The sequence below is a fragment of the Schistocerca cancellata genome, chromosome 1 (genome assembly GCF_023864275.1).
Source record: "Schistocerca cancellata isolate TAMUIC-IGC-003103 chromosome 1, iqSchCanc2.1, whole genome shotgun sequence".
Classification (NCBI taxonomy): Eukaryota; Metazoa; Arthropoda; class Insecta; order Orthoptera; family Acrididae; genus Schistocerca; species Schistocerca cancellata.
Genome location: NC_064626.1, coordinates 1047265331 through 1047289164, shown reverse-complemented (window position 1 = coordinate 1047289164; position 23834 = coordinate 1047265331). Strand labels below are relative to the sequence as shown.

At 39.9% G+C, this 23834-nt stretch overlaps 1 protein-coding gene across 1 annotated transcript in view; it reads left to right on the top strand.

The window, feature by feature from the left end:
- Positions 1-23834, top strand: part of LOC126125300 (DC-STAMP domain-containing protein 2) — a 288281-nt gene that overhangs the window by 24074 nt on the left and 240373 nt on the right. Inside the window, exon 4 of the mRNA XM_049915133.1 lies at positions 20206-20341. Coding sequence (XP_049771090.1) covers positions 20206-20341 — 136 coding nt within the window. The remainder of the gene's footprint in view (positions 1-20205; positions 20342-23834) is intronic.

The following is a 23834-nucleotide window of genomic DNA, read 5'->3' as shown; positions in this document are numbered from 1 at the left end:
TTAGTTGAATTTATGGCTTTTAGATTAGACTGATTTATCACGTAACTGAAGTGTAACGAGTTCCTTTTAGCACTCATGTGGATGAACTCACACATGTCAGTATTTAGGGTCAACTGCCACTTTTCGCATCATTCAGATATCTTTTCTAAATTGTTTTGCAGTTTGTTTTGATCTTCTGATGACTTTATTAGTAGATAAATGACAGTGTCATCTGGAAACAACCAAAGATGGCTGCTCAGATTGTCTCCCATATAGTTTATGTAGATAAGGAACAACAAAAGGCCTATAACACTACCATGGGGAATGCCAGAAATCACTTCTGTTTTACTCGATGACTTACCTTTCTTGAATATTGGTGTGACCTGTGCAACTTTCCAGTCTTTGGGTACGGATCTTTCATCGAGCGAACGGTTGTATATGATTGTTAAGTATGGAGCTAATGCATCAGTGTCCTCGGAAAGGAACCTAATTAGTATACAGTCTGGACCAGAGGACTTGCTTTTATTGAGTGATTTAAGTTGCTTCACTACTCCGAGGATATTTACTTCTACGTTACTCATGTTGGTAGCTGTTCTCGATTCGAATTCTGGAATATTTACTTCGTCTTCTTTTGTGAAGGCATTTTGGAAGGCTGTGTTTAGTAACTCTGCTTTGGCAGCATTATCTTCGATAGTATCTCCATTGCTATCACACAGAGAAGGCATTGATTGTTTCTTGCCGACTTGACGCTATTGTAAGCACTAAATTTCAAGCTTCTGTAAAAGATCGCCAATCTTGGGGATTTTGCATCTGTTTAAATTTGGCATGTTTGTTTCGTTGTTTCTGCAACAGTCTTCTAACCCACTTTGTGTACGAAGGAGGATCAGCTGTGTACAGAAGAGTACTCATGGTCATGTACAAGGATATTTATATAGGTAAGAACTGAGAGTATTCATGGTGGTGATGACAGTATTACATCATAGTAGGTGTACGTTGGAGAAGGAGAACATGTTACACTGTATATTTAAGTTGACAGAATTGGGGTCGGTCTAACAGCTATTCTGACAAATGGTAGGATAATGGGACAAGTGTTTACAGATAGTTTTGAATCATAGTGTACACAAATATGTATACTAGTGCAATGGACTATGAATCCTACTCAGGAAGGATAAGGAAGGTGCACCCAGAATTTATTTGATGTAAAAGGGCAGGTAGGCAGGCCCAAGGAAGTCTGACCTATTCTGTGCAGGCAGGGACAACAAGAAGGGGATTGACCTGTACCATAGTATATCAGGAATTTGTTTAAAGTGTCGTACCTACCAAAACGGAAGGATGTAGTGCATTCATAGTGTCCACCATTGGGTAAGGTATAGGCACTGTGCCTAAAGGAAAAGGGCAGTATCGTGACAAAAGTCACACATTTTGTAGTGATGATTCTGGTAAGTTTGAATTCTTGTTCCCACTCACATTGTTATGTTTGTGTGAAGTTACATGTGTTGAAAAGAACACCTTTATTGACCCAGAGTTCCTCCAGATTTTAATAAATAGTGAATAAATCCATATTTAGAGGAAGTAGTATGCAAAGTAAGAGCAAATAGTAGCTCATGCTTGGGTAACGCACATTCAGAATTTACGATTGGAAAGGTAACAGAAAGACCCTTGTCCTTACAAAGTTTAAATTGATCAAAAGGTCCACAATAATAATGGTATTAAAATGGAAAAAGAAAGAGAGTTGTATATTAAGTACACAATTGGTTAAAGGAAAACTGTTGGAACCATAATGTTATGTACAGGGTGTTTCAAAAATGACCGGTATATTTGAAACGGCAATACAAACTAAACGAGCAGCGATTGAAATACACCGTTTGTTGCAATATGCTTGGGACAACAGTACATTTTCAGGCGAACAAACTTTCGAAATTACAGTAGTTACAATTGTCAACAACAGATGGCGCTGTGGTCTGGGAAACTCTATAGTACGATATTTTCCACATATCCACCATGCGTAGCAATAATATGGCGTAGTCTCTGAATGAAATTACCCGAAACCTTTGACAACGTGTCTGGCGGAATGGCTTCACATGCAGATGAGATGTACTGCTTCAGCTGTTCAATTGTTTCTGGATTCTGGCGGTACACCTGGTCTTTCAAGTGTCCCCACAGAAAGAAGTCACAGGGGTTCATGTCTGGCGAATAGGGAGGCCAATCCACGCCGCCTACTGTATGTTTCGGATAGCCCAAAGCAATCACATGATCATCGAAATATTCATTCAGGAAATTAAAGACGTCGGCCGTGCAATGTGGCCGGGCACCATCTTGCATAAACCACGAGGTGTTCGCAGTGTCGTCTAAGGCAGTTTGTACCGCCACAAATTCACGAACAATGTCCAGATAGCGTGATGCAGTAATCGTTTCGGATCTGAAAAATGGGCCAATGATTCCTTTGGAAGAAATGGCGGCCCAGACCAGTACTTTTTGAGGATGCAGGGACGATGGGACTGCAACATGGGGCTTTTCGGTTCCCCATATGCGCCAGTTCTGTTTATTGACAAAGCCGTCCAGGTAAAAATAAGCTTCATCAGTAAACCAAATGCTGCCCACATGCATATCGCCGTCATCAATCCTGTGCACTATATCGTTAGCGAATGTCTCTCGTGCAGCAATGGTAGCGGCGCTGAGGGGTTGCCGCATTTGAATTTTGTATGGATAGAGGTGTAAACTCTGGCGCATGAGACGATACGTGGACGTTGGCGTCATTTGGACCGCAGCTGCAACACGGTGAACGGAAACCCGAGGCCGCTGTTGGATCACCTGCTGCACTAGCTGCGCGTTGCCCTCTGTGGTTGCCGTAAGCGGTCGCCCTACCTTTCCAGCACGTTCATCCGTCACGTTCCCAGTCCGTTGAAATTTTTCAAACAGATCCTTTATTGTATCGCTTTTCGGTCCTTTGGTTACATTAAACCTCCGTTGAAAACTTCGTCTTGTTGCAACAACACTGTGTTCTAGGTGGTGGAATTCCAACACCAGAAAAATCCTCTGTTCTAAGGAATAAACCATGTTGTCCACAGCACACTTGCACGTTGTGAACAGCACACGCTTACAGCAGAAAGACGACGTGCAGAATGGCGCACCCACAGACTGCGTTGTCTTCTACATCTTTCACATCACTTGCAGCACCATCTGTTGTTGAAAATTGTAACTACTGTAATTTCGAAAGTTTGTCCGCCTGAAAATGTACTGTTGTCCCAAGCATATTGCAACAAACGGTGTATTTCTATCACTGCTCATTTAGTTTTTATTGCCGTTTCAAATATACTGGTCATTTTTGAAACACCCTGTATATACGGTATTGATGTACGTAACGAACATGTATAAAATATTGTGTGCTCGAGCTAAGGAGGGGGATATGTAGTGCCTCGAGAATTTCGGCGTAAATTCTAGAAAAACTGGTAATTCCACCATCTTGAACACATGTTATTTTAGGGATATGTGTGCTAAAGTAGAACTATGTCTACTGCCCCACAATTATGTGTGTGCAGGACGGAAATGTATTGGACAGATGATCGGCCTGAGCAGGTAGTCGCCAGGCCCACCTAAGAAGTTACACGGACCGCTCAAGGAATAAACCCATCGTACTCTGTGCAATGTAAAACATTAATGTTGGGAACATCTGAAGGTTGTTGAAAGAAAAGAATGGACTTTTATTCATTCATTCTCTCACTTACTGTCGTAAAGTTTGGACAGTTGTCTTGTTATACTTAGAGAGATTTATAGACTGTATTTGGAGAAAGATGATTGTAATAGCTTCTGTTGGACCGGAAGGTGTCGAGCTTACAGGAAATGTTTCAGTATATGAAAACTGTTATATGTTGTGAAAATACAGTGAGATTGAGTCCAAAGTATTCTCAAGTGTACCGAGTTATTTAAAAGTATAGAAAATTCCTCCAGAGTAGCATCTATTCTTTGGAGAAGAAGCTGAGCTGAATATCACAGCCGGCTATCCTGAAAGAAGATCAGCGAAGCAAATCCAAGTGAGTTTGACAGCGAAGGTGGAGTGTGAGTCTTGCACACCAGTACCACACTGCCACTCTTAATCATTGGACACTGCCAGACAGTCTCTACAAAATCTTAGTCCATACCAATGCCACACCCTCTCCCAATCCACTGCCACAGGGATCATATCTCTGTGGAAGAACCAGATGCAAGACATGGCCAATCCATCCACCCAGCACCACCTACTCCAGTCCCGTCACAGGCTTATCACTTATCCTCCCTCATCAGAAGCTGGGCCGCCTGTAAAATCAGCCATGTTATATAACAGCTCTGCTGCAACTACTGCACAGTGTTTCACATTCATATGACAACCAACCAGCTGTCAACTAGAATGAATGTCCACCACCAAACTGTCGCTAAAAATATGGTGGACCACCCAGTGGCACTACATGCAGCTGAGCACAACGTGCGAGATTTCAGTGGCTGCTTCACAACCCATGCCATCTGGATCCTCCCCACCACCACCTGCTTTTCTGTGTTTCACAGATAGGAGCCATCCTTAGAGCACATCCTTCGCCCCCATAACCTTCCTGACCTAAACCTAAGGCAATTCACTGTCCCCTCCCGCCTTTCACCCAATAGTGTGTGTGTGTGTGTGTGTGTGTGTGTGTGTGTGTGTGTGTGTGTGTGTGTGCGCGCGCGCGCGTGTGCATGTGCACCATCCCTTGCCCCAGTATCCTCACCCTGTTTGTGTCCCCAAATCAACTAGTTGTGTGTTGTTATCTCGTGGCCTAGTCTATGAAATTGTGTGCCCAGCCATCTGCCACCTGCCCCCTCTACCTGCATCCCTAGATGGTTCCCCACTCTCCCACGAGCTGCTAGATGTTTTCTCCAACACCTTCCCTCCCTCTGACTTCTCTCCATTCCTCACCCCACCACACCCCATCCCACCCCACCCAACCCCACACCCCCACCGCACCCCAGTACACTCACTGTTGGACAGGAAAATACTGGCAGTCGATTGAGCACAATGTAGGGAGACAGGCGTGTGCATGTGAGTGACTGTGTGTGTGTGTGTTTGTGTGCATGTTTTTCCTACAAGCTTTAAAAAGTAAATGCATTCTGAAAGCTATCGAATTTCTGTACTTTTTGCTTGTGTACCTATCATGATGCAACAGTTCACAGTAATTGATGGAAAGTCATTGAGTAAAACAGAAGTAACATCTGGTGTGCCCACTGCTGTTCCTAATCTTCATGATTCCTAAAATACATAGACCCAATGACTCAGAACACTCTATTGTGGCTGGTTAGTGACCCCACAGAGAGAATCTCTGCACTCATGGACTAACACCTTCATCGTAATACATGTAGCCTATCCCCATGTATAAAAGACACTAATTACTGCCTCTACCAACTCTCCGCGGTTGCTGTCCTTTATCATCTGGCACCCTGTTCGTCATTATTGATGTCACCTCCATCTACACTAATATTCACAGTGCCTATGGCACTGCCACCATTGAACATTATTTCCTATTGCCTGCATAACCAAGTGTACTATCACCCACAATTACTTCTTCTTTGAAGGTATCATCTAGAAATAAATCCCTGGCATAGTAATGGGAATTTGCATGGCAGCGTCCTGTGTCAACTCTTCATGGGCAATGTAGAGGAACCCTTTCTACCAACCCAGGATTCCAAACCCCTCACGTGGTTCAGATTCATGCCAACAATACTTTCACTTCGACAACTGCCACCCTTTCCACACCAAGAGATCCTATTCCTATAGCTTAGCCACCTGTAGTCATCAATCCTGTAGTGATGAGCAGTCCTTCTCAAATATGCCAAGATTCTCACTGAGGCCTTCAAAGGCAGAAATTATCCTCTCAACCTTGTACCAAAGCAGATCTCGCCTTTTTTCACCAGTCACCTACCATACACCATATACCCAGCGTCCTGCCACAGAGGAGCATGCTCCTCACATTTCAGTATTAAAGCAACTGATACACGTTCGCCACCATGGTTTCAACTAGCTCTCATCGTGCCTTGTGAAAAATATCCTTTCCACTATCACCCCCACCCCTGAAACAGTGGTGTTCACCCACCCACTCACCCAACCTATGCAATATCCTTGTCCATCAATATTCCATGCCTGCTCTTCACCCCTTTGTCCTGCTGCTCATATCTCTGTAATAGACCTGGATTGAAGACCTGTCCTTTACATCTTCCCACTGCCGCTTATTCCAGTCCTGTTGAAGGCATCTCCTACCCTGTCAAAGACAAGGCTATCTGTGAGAGTAGTCATGTGAGCTACAAACTTAGTTGCAAACACTGTGCAATGTGCTTCACTGTAACAACTGCCTCAGAGCTTGTGTCATATGGATTTTTCCCACCCGCATCAGATTTTCTCAATTAATTGGATAGGAATTCTTCCTGCAACAGATCCTTCATTCATTAATCTCCCTGGCCTCAACTCTTACTAGTCTCCGTCCTCCAACTCCCTATCTCCTTTCCTGTCCCCATCCCAGCTGTAAAAAGCCTCCTGATTCTGCACCTAGCAGGCCGCTATTCTGTCCTCACCACATCCCTGCACATGCAGGGAGCACCAAGAAAAGGATAGTTGTTACTTACCACTGAGTGGAGATGCTTAGTCGCAGATAGTCACAACAAAAAGACTATTGGAAATTTGGGTTATGCCCAACAAGGTCTTTGTCAAAAATAGACAAAACACACACACACACACACACACACACACACACACACACACATGACCGCAGACTCTGTCAACTGGAGCCAGACTGCCTTGTTGGCCAAAACCTAACTTTCCGACAGACTTTTTGTCGTGCCTTTCTGTGACTCAGCATCTCCACTGCATGGTGAGAAGGACTTAGTCTAATAGCTAAATATCTAGAACTTTTTTTTTTTAACATGGCTGTCTTCCACTTGGTGCCTCCTCTCTGTGGTGAGTCTGATAGCTAATTACCTAGCACGTTAGTGTGGCTGTCTGCCATTTGGCACCTCCTTTCTGTAGTGGGTAGTGATATAGCCTTCTCATATTGTTGTTACTACATACAGATTTTCCATTGTTCAATATGAGTTAGGTTAGATTGCTGCTTGCTCTGTGGAGGAGGCATGAGTGACAGATAGATGCATTTAAAATTATATTTAAAAGTATACTTAGCTGTCGGATGAGTTCCTTCTTCATAACTAGAAAAACGCACATGTATACAAACATGTGCGGCTCGCAGACACAGCCAGAATCAACTCCAAGTGTTGAGGCCATGTGTGTGTGAGGTGTTCATGATGCATGAATTGTGTGTGTGTGTGTGTGTGTGTGTGTGTGTGTGTGTGTGTGTGTGTGTGTGCTGTGTGGGTGTTGCATTTTTCTACAGCTGATCAAGGACTTTGTACGATAGCTAATATGTAGTAGTCTTTTTGAAAGGTCCTGTCTATTACAAACATGTGCGGCTCGCAGAGACAGCCAGAATCAACTCCAAGTGTTGAGGCCATGTGTGTGTGAGGTGTTCATGATGCATGAATTCTGTGTGTGTGTGTGTGTGTGTGTGTGTGTGCTGTGTGGGTGTTGCATTTTTCTACAGCTGAACAAGGACTTTGTACGATAGCTAATATCTAGTAGTCTTTTTGAAAGGGCCTGTCTATTACTTAGTCTCTGCTCTTCTGTGTGCTGAGTACCAATTGATCCTTTTTGTATTGTTGTTATAGCTTCCATTATTATTACTCTCAAACTCAAATGGACTGTTGCCAATAAACTCATCATGGATTGCATGAACTGTGTACCTATAGTTAATATTATCAGTTTGAACTTCAGTTTTTCAGGTGTTCCCACTTCTTCCTCTAAAGTAGATCTGTCCTCTGTGGACTGTTTTTCTCTTTCTCCCTCTCTCTTTCTTTCATTTTTTAAAAGGATAGCGAATATGGGTGTTATTTTATTGTCTAAACTGTCAATTTTATCCAATTTTTGTTTATTGTGTAAACTGTCAGTTATAAGCAATATACGCACACATCTAAATTATTATTATTATTATTATTATGTAATGTTTTGCGCCCCCCTCCCCCCCCCCCCCCAATGAATCATGGACCTTGCCGTTGGTGGGGAGGCTTGCGTGCCTCAGTGATACAGATAGCCATACCGTAGGTGCAACTACAACGGAGAAGTATCTGTTGAGAGGCCAGACAACCATATGGTTCCTGAAGAGGGGCAGCAACCTTTTCAGTAGTTGCAGGGGCAACGGTCTTGATGATTGACTGATCCGACCTTGTAACACTAACCAAAACGGCCTTGCTGTGCTGGTACTGCGAATGGCTGAAGCAAGAGTAAACTACAGCCGTAATTTTTCCTGAGGGCATGCAGCTTTACTGTATGGTTAAATGATAATGGCATCCTCTTGGGTAAAATATTCCAGAGGTAAAATAGTCCCCCATTTGGTTCTCCGGGTGGGGACTACTGAAGAGGATGTCGTTATCAGGAGAAAAGAAACTGGCGTTCAACGGATCGGAGCGAGGAATGTCAGATCCCTTAATCGGGCAGGTAGGTTAGAAAATTTAAAAAGGGAAATGGATATGTTAAATTGAGATATAGTGGGAATTAGTGATGTTCGGTGGCAGGAGGAACAAGACTTCTGGTCAGGCGGATACAGGATTATAAATACAAAATCAAATAGGGGTAATGCAGGAGTAGGTTTAATAATGAATAAAAAAGTAGGAGTGCGGGTAAGCTACTACAAACAGCATAGTGAACACATTATTGTGGCCAAGATAGACACAAGGCCCACGCCTACTACAGTAGTACAAGTTTATATGCCAACTAGCTCTGCAGATGATGAAGAAATTGAAGAACTGTATGATGAAATAAAAGAAATTATTCAGATAGTGAAGGGAGACGAAAATTTAATAGTCATGGGTGAGTGGAATTTGGCAGTAGGAAAAGGTAGGGAAGGAAACGTAGTAGGTGAATATGGATTGGGGGTAAGAAATGTAAGAGGAAGCCATTTGGTAGAATTTTGCACAGAGCACATCTTAATCATAGCTAACACTTGGTTCAAGAATCAAAAACGAAGGTTGTATACATGGAAGAAGCCTGGAGATACTGACAGGTTTCAGATAGATTATATAATGGTAAGGCAGAGATTTGTGAACTAGGTTTTAAATTGTAAGTCATTTCCAGGGGCAGATGTGGACTCTGACCACAATCTATTGGTTATGAACTATAGATTAAACATGAAGAAACTGCAAAATGGTGGCAATTTAAGGAGATGGGACCTGGGTAAACTGACTAAACCAGAGGTTGTACAGAGTTTCAGGGGGAGCATAAGGGAACAATTGATTGGAATGGGGGAAAGAAATACAGTAGAAGAAGAATGAGTAGCTGTGAGGGATGAAGTTGTGAAGTTAAATATTACTGTATCTCATTGCTACCTATCAGAGCCCCTCGGAGAGCATTAAAGATAAACACCAGTCCTAATTGCCCAATTGTAAAGTGACCTGTTTCCAAATTACATGCAAAAATAACCACTATTTTAGTATACATATAATTCGAAAATGATGCTTTGCTGATTAACATTGTTCTTATGAAAAACACAATATAAATGTGAAATTAATACTGTAACTAATCGAAAGAAATGTACCACATGGTCAGGATGTACCAGTAAACCTACCATTATAAAATTACTACAGCAAATTAAATAGAACATATAAATAAAACATGTTAATTGAATCTCCGATGTATGTTAGCACTAAAATTCAGGCACTAGTTGATTTGTTATAAACAAATTTAGAAATGTAATTGTTACCTGTAACACAATGAGTCAGAAAATGTTATATTAACTCATAACTAAGTTGAAAATAGGTTCACCTTGTTCAGCACTGAGATTGTAAATTTTTAGCAATGTGTATCTCATATTTGGTTTAACTTTTAATTGTGATTTTATATAAAATTGTAATTTTGATTGTAGGTAATTGTTAACAAAAGTATAAATAGAGGTCATGCAGGCGCCTTGGGGCACTCGTTTTTTGGCTAGGGTTGCGAGCAAACGTATTGTAGGCTCACTCGTTTGTTGATTGTTGTGAACTCTGTGTCGTTTGATGTCAATTTTGGGTACATGTGATGTAACCGGTACAGTTCACCAGGCTCGGACACCAGACTCCTGGAAATATATTGGTGTTAAAACTGCACTGTATTTTGGAATTTATTTGGGAGTCTTCCGCAATCCTTTTCATAGGCTGCACAGCGACGAGACGAATCCAGGAATCTTACAACACCCCGAGAACTAAACAACTCTCACTGTTGACTGTTGGTAGAATTGATGTGAAAACAACAGCACATCGACTGGGCATTTCACTCAAAAGTCAAAACATTTGCAATGCGGAGGTGGGAAAATATAAACATCTCAGAAGGCAGCAGAGGATCAAGTAGGAAAAAAAGACGAGGGCTAGTAGAAATCCTTGGGTAACAGAAGAAATATTGAATTTAATTGATGAAAGGAGAAAATATAAAAATGCGCTAAATGAAGCAGGCAAAAAGGTTACAAACATCTCAGAAATGAGATTGACAGGAAGTGCAAAATGGCTAAGCAGGAATGGCTAGAGGACAAATGTAAGGATGTAGAAGCTTATCTCACTAGGGGTAAGATAGATATTGCCTACAGGAAAATGAAAGAGACCTTTGGAGAAAAGAGAACCACTTGTACGAATATCAAGAGCTCAGATGTAAACCCAGTTCTAAGCAAAGAAGGGAAAGCAGAAAGGTGGAAGGAGTATATAGAGGGTCTATACAAGAGCGATGTACTTGAAGACAATTTTATAGAAATGGAAGAGGATGTAGATGAAGATGAAATGGGAGATATGATATTGCGTGAAGAGTTTGACAGAGCACTGAAAGATCTAAGTCAAAACAAGGCCCCAAGAGTAGACAACATTCCATTAGAACTACTGACAGCCTTGGGAGAGCCAGTCCTGACAAAACTCTACCATCTGGTGAGCAAGATGTATGAGTCAGGTGAAATACCCTCACACTTCAAGAAGAATATAATAATTCCAATCCCAAAGAAAGCAGGTGTTGACATATGTGAAAATTACCGAATTGTCAGTTTAATAAGTCATGGCTGCAAAATAGTAATGCGAATTCTTTACAGACGAATGGAGAAACTAGTAGAAGCTGACCTCGGGGAAGATTAGTTTAGATTCTGTAGAAGTATTGGAACACGTGAGGCAATACTGACCCTACGACTTATCTTAGAAGCTAGATTAAGGAAAGGCGAACCTACGTTTCTAGCATTTGTAGACTTAGAGAATGGTTTTGACAATATTGAATGGAATACTCTCTTTCAAATTCTGAAGGTGGCAGGGGTAAAATACAGGGAGCGAAAGGCTATTTACAGTTTGTACAGAAACCAGATGGCAGTTATAAGAGTCGAGGGACATAAAAGGGAAGCAGTGGTTGGGAAGGGAGTGAGACAGGGTTGTAGCCTCTTCCCGATGTTATTCAATCTGTATATTGAGCAAGCAGTGAAGGAAACAAAAGAAAAATTTGGAGTAGGTATTAAAATCCATGGAGAAGAAATAAAAACTTTGAGGTTCGCCGATGACATTGTAATTCTGTCAGACACAGCAAAGGACTTGCAAGAGCAGTTGAAAAAAATGGACAGTGCCTTGAAAGGAGGATATAAGATTAACATGAACAAAAGCAAAACGAGGATAATGGAATGTAGTCGAATTAAGTCAGGTGATGCTGAGGGAATTAGATTAGGAAATGAGACTCTTAAAGTAGTAAAGGAGTTTTGCTATTTGGGGAGCAAAATAACATGATGGTCGAAGCAGAGAGAATATAAAATGTAGACTGGCAATGGCAAGGAAAGTGTTTCTGAAGAAGAGAAATTTGTTAACATCGAGTATTGATTTAAGTGTCAGGAAGTCATTTCTGAAAGTATTTGTACGGAGTGTAGCCATGTATGGAAGTGAAACATGGATGATAAATAGTTTGGACAAGAAGAGAATAGAAGCTTTCAAAATATGGTGCTACAGAAGAATGCTGAAGATTAGATTGGTAGATCACATAACTAATGAGAAGGTACTGAATAGAATTGGGGAGACGAGGAGTTTGTGGCACAACTTGACTAGAAGAAGGGATCGGTTGGTAGGACATATTCTGAGGCATCGAGTGGTCACCAATTTAGTATTGGAGGGCAGCATGGAGGTTAAAAATCGTAGATGGAGACCAAGAGATGAGTACACTAAGCAGATTCAGAGGGATGTAGGTTGCAGTAGGTACTGGGAGACTAGACTAGACTGACTAGAAGAAGGGATCAGTTGGTAGGACATATTCTGAGGCATCAAAGGGTCACCAATTTAGTATTGGAGGGTGTCTTGGAGGGTAAAAATCGTAGAGGGAGACCAAAAGATGAATACACTAAGCAGATTCAGAGGGATGTAGGTTGCAGTAGGTACTGGGAGATGAATAAGCTTGCACAAGATAGAGTAGCATGGAGAGCTCCATCAAACCAGTCTCAGGACTGAAGACCACAACAACAGCAATAATGTTATGGCCTCAATGTATCACATTAATCTGTCTTTTTGCTATCATCTTCTTTGATAAATAGCTTCTGAATTACCCAGTATCTTTCCATTTTTTCTGATGTATTCCATCTTTCCTCATATGTAAAAACCCTTTTCACTGTGCGTCATTTGTCAATTTTTGGTTTACATCTTATTTTCTTGTTTTTCAGTTTCTTGAGACTTTCTGCTTTGTTTTGCAGACCATCCAAGCTTATTTCTAGTTCTTACATATCCTCAAATTTTCTTGCTCCATTCTACTTGTTTTTTCAGATTCCAGAGTTTTCTATAATTCTTGTTGTTAACTTGTCTTCTGGTGTCATCATGGTGTGGCCAAAGAACAAAATACTCTTCTTACACATAGTACCTGTGATAGGCTCCAGTTCTCTGTACATCACTGCATTTGGCACTGTCCTGTGTAGACGTTTTTTTATATTTTTTACTCATACGTATTCTAGCTATTTTTCCCTCTAGTTTTAGGATTTTGTCAATTCTATTTCCCAGTGACATTAAAAATGTTTCACTTGCATATGTTATCTCTGTCAAATCACTTTCTTGTAGTGTTTTGTTGTAAACTTTTTTATTGTATCATTTTATTAGTTTGTTTTTGCCAGGCAGATTTTTTATTCAAGTTGTTTGTTCCAATTTCTCCTACGTCTTTAAATTGTTGCACTATTTTTATTTTTATGGTATAATTGTTCTTTTGTCTGTTGCCGTATCTTAATCTTTTTGAATGATATGTGGAGTCATATTTTCTGTGCTATATTTTGTAGGCTTATTGTTTGATTTCAGGATTTGTATATGTTATTAGCTTGTGATGCTAAGTCATCTACACATCTTGAGCAATTTAAATTTATTTAATCTTTCTTGGTTCCAGTCTGTATTTCCTTAGGATTTTCCTTTTACCATTGTCTCATCAAGTATCCCAAAGCACAGTTGAAGAGTAGTGTGATGGCCCATCACCATGTTTTAGCCATGTTTTAATAAAAAATGGCTCAAATAGTTCTCCTCTGAATTTTTCTTTGGAGCTATTGTTTGTGAGGGTTAATTTTATCATTTTTATTGATTTGGGATGAAGTCAAAGTTCCTTAATGTGTCCAACATGGAAGACCTGTGGATACAGTTGTGAGCTTTTTTGAAGTCTGCAAAGGTTATAGTTAGTTTTTATCTTGTTTTGTAGGGATCCATTACTAATTTTAAAGTGATTAACTGTTCCAAGCAGCTCTCCAGGCTCTTTATACTCCTTAGTAGTTTCATACTTCCTGTTCAAATCCAAGAGGGAAATTCCTCTGTAATTATCCAGATTTTAGATTATAACTGTCCTTTTACCTGTGGCTTAGCCCATGCGTGCAAATGTCACATATGTTGCACATATGTCCTCCTCCCCTGTTTGTATGTCCATTTCCCCCTCCTCTCTCTCTCTCTGTCCATCTCCTCCTCCACCCACACTCTGTCCATTTCCACCTCCCCCTCTCTCTATCCACTTCTGCCCCCCCCCCTCTCTCTATCCATTTCTGCCACCCTCCTCTCTCTATGCACTTCTGCCTCCACCCCTCTCTCTATCCATCTCCTTCTCCACCCTCTCTTTGTCCACCTTTGCATCCTCCCTCTCTCTGTCTTCTTTTTTGCTCTCTCTCTATCCAGCTCCTACATGTTCCTCTTTCTGTCCATCTCCTCCTTTCCACTCTTATCTGCCAATCTCCTCCTCTTCCCTCTGTTTGTTCACCTCCTCTTGCCCCTCTTTACCTGCCTTCCTCCTCCTCCCCCTCTCTGTCTGTCCATCTCCTCCTCCCCCATCTCTTTGTGCCCACTGCATACACCCACCTCTATCTGTCCATCTTCTTGTCCGCACTTTTTCTCTGTCCCTCCAACTCCTCCCTGTCTATTTCCATCCTTTCTGTCCATCTTACCCTGCCCCCTCTCACTACCTTTCTATTTCTCCCCCATCTCTCTCTCTCTCTCTCTCTCTCTCTCTGCTCAGCCACACCAATCCGCAGGTATGTCACACATACGGATAATACCCGCCCAAGGCACCTGTCGTGCACGGCATCCTGGACATCAGGGTTTTCACTCATATCTCTGCTCCTATGTGAGCTAAGACATTTTAACCCCCACAGTGCTAATTCTCAGAGAGCAAGCAGTGTATATACTAAGTTTAGCTGTATTCAATCCAGTGATTTAGGAGATCATACAAGAGCATGATCAAAAAGTAATTTTCAGGCTTTGTACATCTGATTTAAAAAAATTGTGTGGTGTGTTTGCATTTTCTGCTGTTTTGCATATTTTGTTTATTGTTGATAGTTGAAAAGGTTATATGTGTTTTCGACTGCTCGGCGAATTTTTCTTAGAAAACAATGAATCAAAGAATTTGCATCGAATGTTGCATGAAACATGGAATAGAGTGCAGCACTTTATTGGAAATATAGACTGTGAACTTTTGGCAAATCTGCTGAGAGTAAAGCAAGAGTTTATGAGTGGTATAAGTATTTCAAAGATGGTCAAGAAGATGTTGAAGACAACAACTACCCTGGACGCCTCAGCACATCAATTACTGATGACAATGTGGAAGAAGTAAAGAAAATGGTTCTGAAAAATCACCATCAGAGAGGTTTCTGATGATATCGGCATATCCTTTGGCTCATGTCAAGCAATTTTTTTGGATGTTTTGGGTGTGAAACATATAAAAGAAAAGTTTGTTCCAAAATTGTAGAATTTCAACCAAAAACGACATCATTCAGGAATTGCTGAATGAAGTTGATAATGTTTCAGAGCTTCTAAAGGTTATAACAGGTAACAAAATATGGGTATCATGTTGAAACCAACGCCCAGTCATCCCAGTGGAAAAAGCGTGAATAGTCAAGAATGAAAAAAATTGAACAGGTTCGATCAAATGTGAAAGTTCTTCTTACTGTTTTCTTCAATTACAGTGGGATAGTTCATCATGAGTTGCTATCTTATGGTTGTACTGTCAATAAGGAATACTACCTGGAAGTTATGCATTGTTTGCGTGAAGCATTCCAATGAAAATGACCAGAATTGTGGCGTCATGATAATGCTCCTGCTCACACCTCAATGCTTGTTCATGATTTTTTGCCAAAAAACAAAACCATACCATTGCCTCAGTCACTGAATTTGCTGGACGTGTCCCCCTGTGACTTCTTTCTATTGATGAGGCTAAAGGGAACCATGTAAGAACGTCATTTTGCCACCATTGATGAGATAACAACAGAATTGCTGAAGGAACTGAACACCATAACAAAAAGTGAGTTCCAGAAATGCTTCCAAGATTGGAAAACGTGTTGGCACAAGTGTTTTATATCTGAAGGGGATTACTTTTAAGGGGACAAAGTTGATGTTGATGTTTAATGACCGTCACACTGGTATAAAAACAGACGTAGCCATCTTATGTTATAACAGCAAAAGAAAGGGAAAGCTCACTCTATAGGAAGAATATTTCATACAGAAGTCCATAAATAAAAATGAAAATATTCTCAATGACTAAAAGAACAATAGCAGAAGACAGATAATTGTAAATAGAGAAACTAGATCTAAACAAACTGTCGAAGAGCTGCTACCAATCTCATATCAAAATACAAATAATTAAATAATTTTGTTTGTGCCATTGACAACGGAAGAGTCTTAACATGAATGGCTGAAATGTGTCTGGTACTAATGAATAAATTTCAGGTGCAAAAGAGGGAAGTTTTCTTATCTTTATGATAAAACTAATGGAAGTTAGCAACTGAAGATAATGGCTGCAGTTATTAACGGATAATATTTTACAACATTATTTATAAGACTCGGAGAACTCTCCAGTCATTACTTATTGTGGCTATTTTGTGGATATTCGTATCTATTCTGAAGTCACTCTTATTCTGCTACTCCATAATCTGATGAATTCCTAGTGTTAGAAAAACTATTCTGAGATATTGTAACAAGTCTATTAAGAAATATGTTCAGTGCAGTGCTGGTGTTGATGTCATTCTAAATGTTAAGCCAGTCATCACTTTTGAAGCTTTCTTTAAACTTTTCAGTTTTTTGTCGTCAAACCAGTGTCATTTTTTTTCTTGTGCATACTTTGCATACAAATATGTTATGTGGTCTGACTAATTGATAATTCACTTACTACAGAGCCAGCATATGTTTTATAATGTCAACTACTTCTAGGAATATATATATATTTAGACGTGGTAAATGGAAGTTCTGGTAGACTGCAAATAGCTTAGGAATAATGGTCACAATTCTCGATAAGTAGAGGCGTTGAGTCACTGACAGACACACAAACAAAACTGAAAACTTCACTAGCTTTCAGATGAATCCTTTTTTGAGCTAGAGTACACACACACACGCACACACACACACACACGCACACACACACACACGCGCACACACACACACACACACACACACACACACAATACCTGTACAGATATCGGTTTTTACTGTTATGTATACTTGAGTGCTGCTAGAATACATAGATGCATATTTATTGAAATTTATATTAAACAACTTAAAAAAACATGGTTCTCAATTTGTGGCTTATTTCTTTATCCAGAGTGCACGTATTTAACTACTGATTTAAATATGAATATTGTTATAATGCAAGACACAAATAACAGTGTGGCTACCATTAACCAAAGTTTATTCATTTACATGTAAATGAACAACAAATGTAGAAGCTGACACAGGTAAATTGTAACAATGCATCTGTGAGCGAATGCCTGCTGTACTGTCCTTATATAGAGGAGCACTGTGGTAAATGGCACAGCAGCTGCCATGTCGTGAACACAAGTTCTGTGACACACTGCAGGCAGCCTCTGGTGGCCAGTCCACACAGGTGCCGTTGGTGGACGATTTGAGTGTAGTGCACAGTCGGCCTGATGCCGCAGTGCTTAGTTAGGTATTGCGTACAGGGTTATTGGGGTGACAGCAGCTGTGATACGAGAGCCCATAATAGGAAACCCATTTACTGTATGTTGCACCACAACATATAAGTGGAAACAAAGGCATTCATCCTGATCAAAAGTAGGATCTGGCCCCATCGGAAGCCAGGACAGAGCATCAGTGTTGGCATGTTGAGTGATAGGCTAAAAATGTATTTCATTTTCATAGCGAGGCAGAAGGAATGCCCAACAGTGGAGACGACGTGCTACTTTGTTGGGCAATGAAGTGGAAGGGTTAATAATGAAACCAAGGGATTGTGGATTGTGGAACTTAGGCCCATATAAGAACACATAAAAATTTTTTAGAGCATAGATGACAGCAAGCACTTTCTTTTCAACTTGGGAGTAGCAGTGCTGAGCAGACTTGAGCATTTTTATTGCATGAATTATTTGATGTTTGGAATCATCCTCATATCAGTTTGCAAGAACAGCCCCATGTTCGTATTGAAAGGCGCCTGTAGCCAAAAACCAAGTGGTGGCCAGCATGGAAAGTAGCCAAACAAGGAGCAGAACATAATTTAGATTTCGAAAGTATGATCACGCACTCACCGACCAGCATCTACAAGAAAAGGAACTGTCTTGTGGACCATCTCGTGGAGGGAATGGGCCAATGTGGCCTCACTTGGGATGAATTTGTGATAGTACGCAATTTTACCTAAAAATGCTTTGAGTTCTCTGAGAATGGTAGGGCAAGGCAGAGTTTTGATGGTGGCAGCAACATGGTGACATAAAGGCTTAGCACAGTCCTGAGAAACCTCAAACTCGAAATACGCAATGGGTGGCTAAAAAAAGTGTGACATGGGCAAGTTGCACTTCAACTCTGCAGTATGTGCGATCATGAACAAGGTGTGTAAATTATGTGAATGCTCTTCCATAGATGCAGTCATAATGATGATATCATTGGTGTGCCCCAGAACGGATATCATCAGTTTTTCCAAAAAACACTGAAAAATTGCCAGACCACTTGTCCCAGCGAATGGGAGGTGCTGATGTTGGTACAATCTGAAAGGCCTTTTAATCCCTGGGAGCAGTTTAGAATACTCATCCAATGAAACTTGTAAATAGTGTTAAGATAAGTCAGTTTTGGAGAAAAACTGCTCCCTGGCATGTTTAGCCAATAACTCATCCTGATGGGGCAAAGCGTAGGTGTCAGTGTTAGATTGAATTCCTATTTCAATTGATAGCGCAAACCATAGGAGGAGGGTGTGTATGGAAAAAGTGCAGCCATGCCATGGGTTTCAGGGTAATGTAAGCAACAAAAATTGGTGGCACAACTTAAACCATCCTAAAAATGAGAAGGGTACTCATAACACAGACAATCTAACTGCTAGTAAGGGATGTGGTCTGAAACAAGCTGCATTGTATCTGAAATGGAAAAAACCAAAAGCATTGAAAGCATCCAGACTGAACAATTCGTTGGCACCAGCATCATTTACTACCAAAAAAGTCAAGGAATGAACCACATACTTACACAAAATTGGAGCATTAAGTACTTCAAAATTGGAATATACTGCCTATTTTAACTGACCAAATGTCGAGTAACCACACTTTTTTCCACCAATTGCACTTCAATAAACAATGTATTATGAATCGTAAACACTGGAGACACACAAGTAATGTCCATGTCCATGTCTGCTGGAGGGGCTGGGAACAACACACAAATGCCATTTGTCCTTTTTTCCTACATGTGTCGCATGTCGCCCAGCACTTGGCATATGTGACCCAATCATGTGGCACAAAACAGTATGGGCAAGATGGGAGGGCGGAGTGCTGTCGTTGCTGTGCTTATTGGCATTGTGCTGTCCAGTGCCGCATGGAGGTTGCATTTGTATGGCTACCACATTGTCCTCCCACCGAGAGCTGACTGATGCTCAACAGCCAGGAACAGGAGTCGCTATGAAGATGTCACACCAAGCCACTGCCTGATCACCTGCAGCGTGAGGTACTTCAAAAGACTGAGCAATATTTAATACTTCAGCAAAGGATGGATTCTGGCACTGCAATGCGTGCTGACGCATCTTCTTATTGGGAGCCAACCAAATAATGACATCACAGACCATAGAGTTAGCAAGGGAATCATGATGATAAGCATCAGTAATAAACTGACATTTATGACTGAGGCCATGGTGTTCAGCTGCCCAAGCTCTATAGGACTGGCGGGGCTGTTTCTGACAACAGTGGGACTCTACACATGTTGCAGTGACATGCATGCATTTACGGCAATAATTTGACAACAAGTTACACATTTCATCAAACTGAAGCAATGCAGGTTCCTGTACAGCAGATTAATGACTGGAAATTTGTGTTTGAAATGAATATAAATGTACACATGTGCATCATGTAAAATCTTTTTGTGGTTTCTCCAAATTCATACAAATAATATTTTGGAATGCAGTAATCAGTGGCAGGCATTAAAGAACTTAATTAAGGTACTCAATAAATTTAACAGTGTGTTTGGTGTTCAGTTTTAGCCACACAAATCAGAAATTTTTTTGATATTGTTTGGTTAAAACTGCATCAGACTTTATCACTCATTTACAGTTGATAAGGTATGCATAATAATTTATGTTTCTCAAGTTTTTAATGACTGCTTTGACTGTCTGTTTAGTAACGAAGTTCTGTCATTATTGTGGACAGTTGTCTATATGGAAAGTATTTCACTATAATTGCTTTGAATCAAAGCAAAAAACTTATGTTTGTAACAATAACTGATTCTTTGTTTCAGGAGGAATGCTACTTACTTACATTTTGTTCATGTTTTTTGTCTTCCAACTGCATTTTTCAACTAAGAAAGCAACTATTTTGTGCTCTATGATTGGAACAGTACTTACACTTGGTTTGGCATTTTCTTACTATGTCAGGTAAGAGTTTACATTGAGATACAAAACACATTATGAAAGAGGGTCCAAATTTCACACAATCATTTGTTTCTTCCTAAGTTACAGTCATTATTTAATGTAATGATAAATCACTGGGCTTTCTAAATGTGTTTTAAAAATAGCTAGGAAGCACTAATTTTCAGGCTATTTGTTCTGCGCATTTCATTTTTCCATCTAATTACAAGGTTAAAACGTTTGTTCGTCATCAGATGGCTGCATTACAGGATGAATTGATAATCAGACATTTGTTGTTTTGCATGCCATTTGCCCTATCATAAAAATATATTAACTGATAAACATTCATAAAGGAAATGAAGGTAAATGAATTCTCAAATTTCATAATGGCTGTTTAGAACTACTACTTACAGTGAACAGGTGTTGATAGCTTTGAAGACTTTTTTTTTCCATTTACCATGCAGTCATTCATGCTAAATGTGTCCCATTAATATATTTACAATGAACAGTCTGGTTTCGCATATACTGCATATGTTTTACATGTACTGACAGCTCCTAAAGATGCTGTGAAGCAAAGGTATACATTGTTTACATAGATGTCAGATATCTTTTTAGTGATATTTGTTGTATGGGCACTAAGCCATGGTCCAAGACGTATTTCTCTGCCTAATGCAGACAAGCAAATATAAGAGCAATATGTGTTTGAAGGAACACAAGAGCAATATGTGTTTGAGCAACACAGATAAATCGGCAGTAGCAGAACATGCAGTAGGAACAGTGAACCACCAAATTTGTTTCTCTGGTACCATTGTTTTATCAAGGCCTAATCATTACTATGCGAGGTTATACAGAGGTGCCATAGAAAACCCAAAAACAACTTTAACAGAAAAAAAGAAGCATTGAAATTAGACAAGTTATAGGCTTTATTATGAGGGCTATCCACAAAGTACATTACGTTTTGGAATTAAAAATAAATAAAGTATTGGAAATTTTTTTTATTATATACAGATGAAAGCCACACTTAAATACTACTTTTCTACATAGTTGCCATTTAAATTAAGGCACTTATCATAGCGATGGACGAGCTTGGAAATTCCTTCGTCATAAAATTTGGCCGCCTGTGCCTTCAACCACGTGGTTACCTGTTCTTGAAGCTGTGCTTCGTTATCAAAACGCTGCATAGCCAACCACTTCTTCATTGCTGGGAATAAGTGGAAGTCGCTCGGTGCCAGGTCGGGACTGTACGGCAGATGAGGAAACAACTCCCACTTAAAAGATTCGAGAACTTCACGAGTGGCATTTGCCGTGTGGGCCTGGGCATTGTCATGAATCAGCAAGATCTTTGAGCCCAACTTTCCCCTACGCTTGTTTTGTAGTGCTCTTCTGAGGTTGTGCAGAGTTTGGCAATACCTTTGAGAGTTTATTGTAGTGCCTCTTTTCAGGAAATCCACAAAAATCGTATTTCTACCTGGTTACTGATTAACCACGTGGTTGAAGGCGCAGGCGGCCGAATTTTAAAACGAAGGAATTTTCAAGCTCGTCCATCGCTACGATAAGTGCCTTAATTTAAATGGCAACTATGTAGGAAAGTAGTATTTAAGTGTGGCTTTCAGCTGTATATAATAAAAAAAATCCAATACTTTATTTATTTTTAATTCCAAAACGTAATGTACTTTGTGGATAACCATTGTATAAATAAAGCTCCATAATGCACATCTGTGCGACTCCGTGATTTTAGGCAGTGATTTGATGATGTTACAAACCAACTTTCGCCTGGGTAGCAGTTCAGCTTGCTGGACATGTTTGGGATTGTAACTGCTTTCTGAATTGTTACAGCCTCTGATGATATCTCTAGCATGGGAAGATGAGATATTATGCAGGGAAATATGCTTTGGACCATCACCTAATCCCCATAAAACAAATAGCACCAAAAACTCCATTTATTATTTCTCTGTATAGTGACGTCTTCTATAAGCACTTTACATAATACTTCACAAGATAGCGCAGGACAGAAAAACTTATTTTTCATCATAGCGTTGTGTGACAAAAGAGCTGAGAAAGACATATGATGATTAAAACAATCAAGATACAATTGGCATGTTTGTATGCTACAAAAGAACTGGTGTACAGTAGTTGAACTTAAATAGCTTTAATTTTGATGCAGGTATCATTCATCTATTAAATAGAATTTTGTTATGTGTGATTTTGAACGTTTCAGTGTGTACTTAATAGAAAGTATAACAGAGAAACCAGTGTTAATTAACACAATTATGACTTCTTCAATTTCTGTAGTCCTGTCTTCCTCAGTTGCGTGTAATATTAAGGTATATTCATAATTTTTACTTTTGAGCCATGTAACTACAACTGATTCAAACACAGTTTTCATGCCATATGTGACTAAATATTAAAAATATGTACATATTCCAGGCCTCTGAAAATGCCTTGCAGAGAATAAAGGCAAAACACGCATGGCATGAAAATTGTGTTTCATTCAGTTGTAGTTTGACAGTCCAAAAGTAAATATTATCAATATACCATAACAGTTAGACTTATTTCTTCATGTTGTTGTTTACTTATTCCAAAATAAGGGATATAGGATGATGGATTTTACTATGGAATATTATGTTTATGTATGTTGAAAAATTCAGACTTGAAAAGATTACTCTTGAATTAAAGGCAGTTTTGTTTATACAATGGTCCAAATGTATCGAGTGATTTATCATTAAATTATTTCATTAACTACAGATCTGAAACTGTATCAAAGAGTATGAATTGAACACAGTATCTGTCTCTTCATTTTTCAGTTTGGCCTACTACTTGGTATCTTATCCCCTTCCCCAAATGTTATGCATAGCATATGCATGAGAGTCTGTGAAATTATGGGAAGTATTATTTCCAATCTTTGAGTCATCCCATTTTACACAAAAAAAGGCCAGATATGTTTCAAATTGAAATTGTTTTACTTACTGATCTCTGTTTGTCTATTGAAACAGTATTACTATCCATATTCCCTTTACCATAATTGATTCAATTTTAATTTATAATTTTCATGAAGGAAATATTTTTTAAATCATCTAATTTAAATTTATACAGGGTGTCTCAAAAAGGTATCTCGCCAATTTTTAAGCCATTCAATCAATTTCACATGTTCGCCTTTGGGGGCATTCCCAAAATCCAGTCGGCATTGAAACTCTGTTCACAGTTGGTGCAACATACCTACATCAACTGTGGCATTTACAGCAGTTCGGTTCTTTAAATCATTGATGTGGTTGACAAGCATTTGACAGACTCTGTCCTTCACATAACCCCACAGTAACAATATCAGGTGATCTAGGATGTCAGGGAGTTGGACCCCACATAACCCCACAGAAAGAAGTCTATCAGTATAATGTCAGGTGAGCTAGCAGGCTAGGGAGCTGGACGACCCCTCCAATCCAGTGATCTTGAAACGTATGCCTAGAACATGTCACACAGTCTGAGCTCAATGTGGCAATGCACCATCTTGGTGGAAAAGACTGCT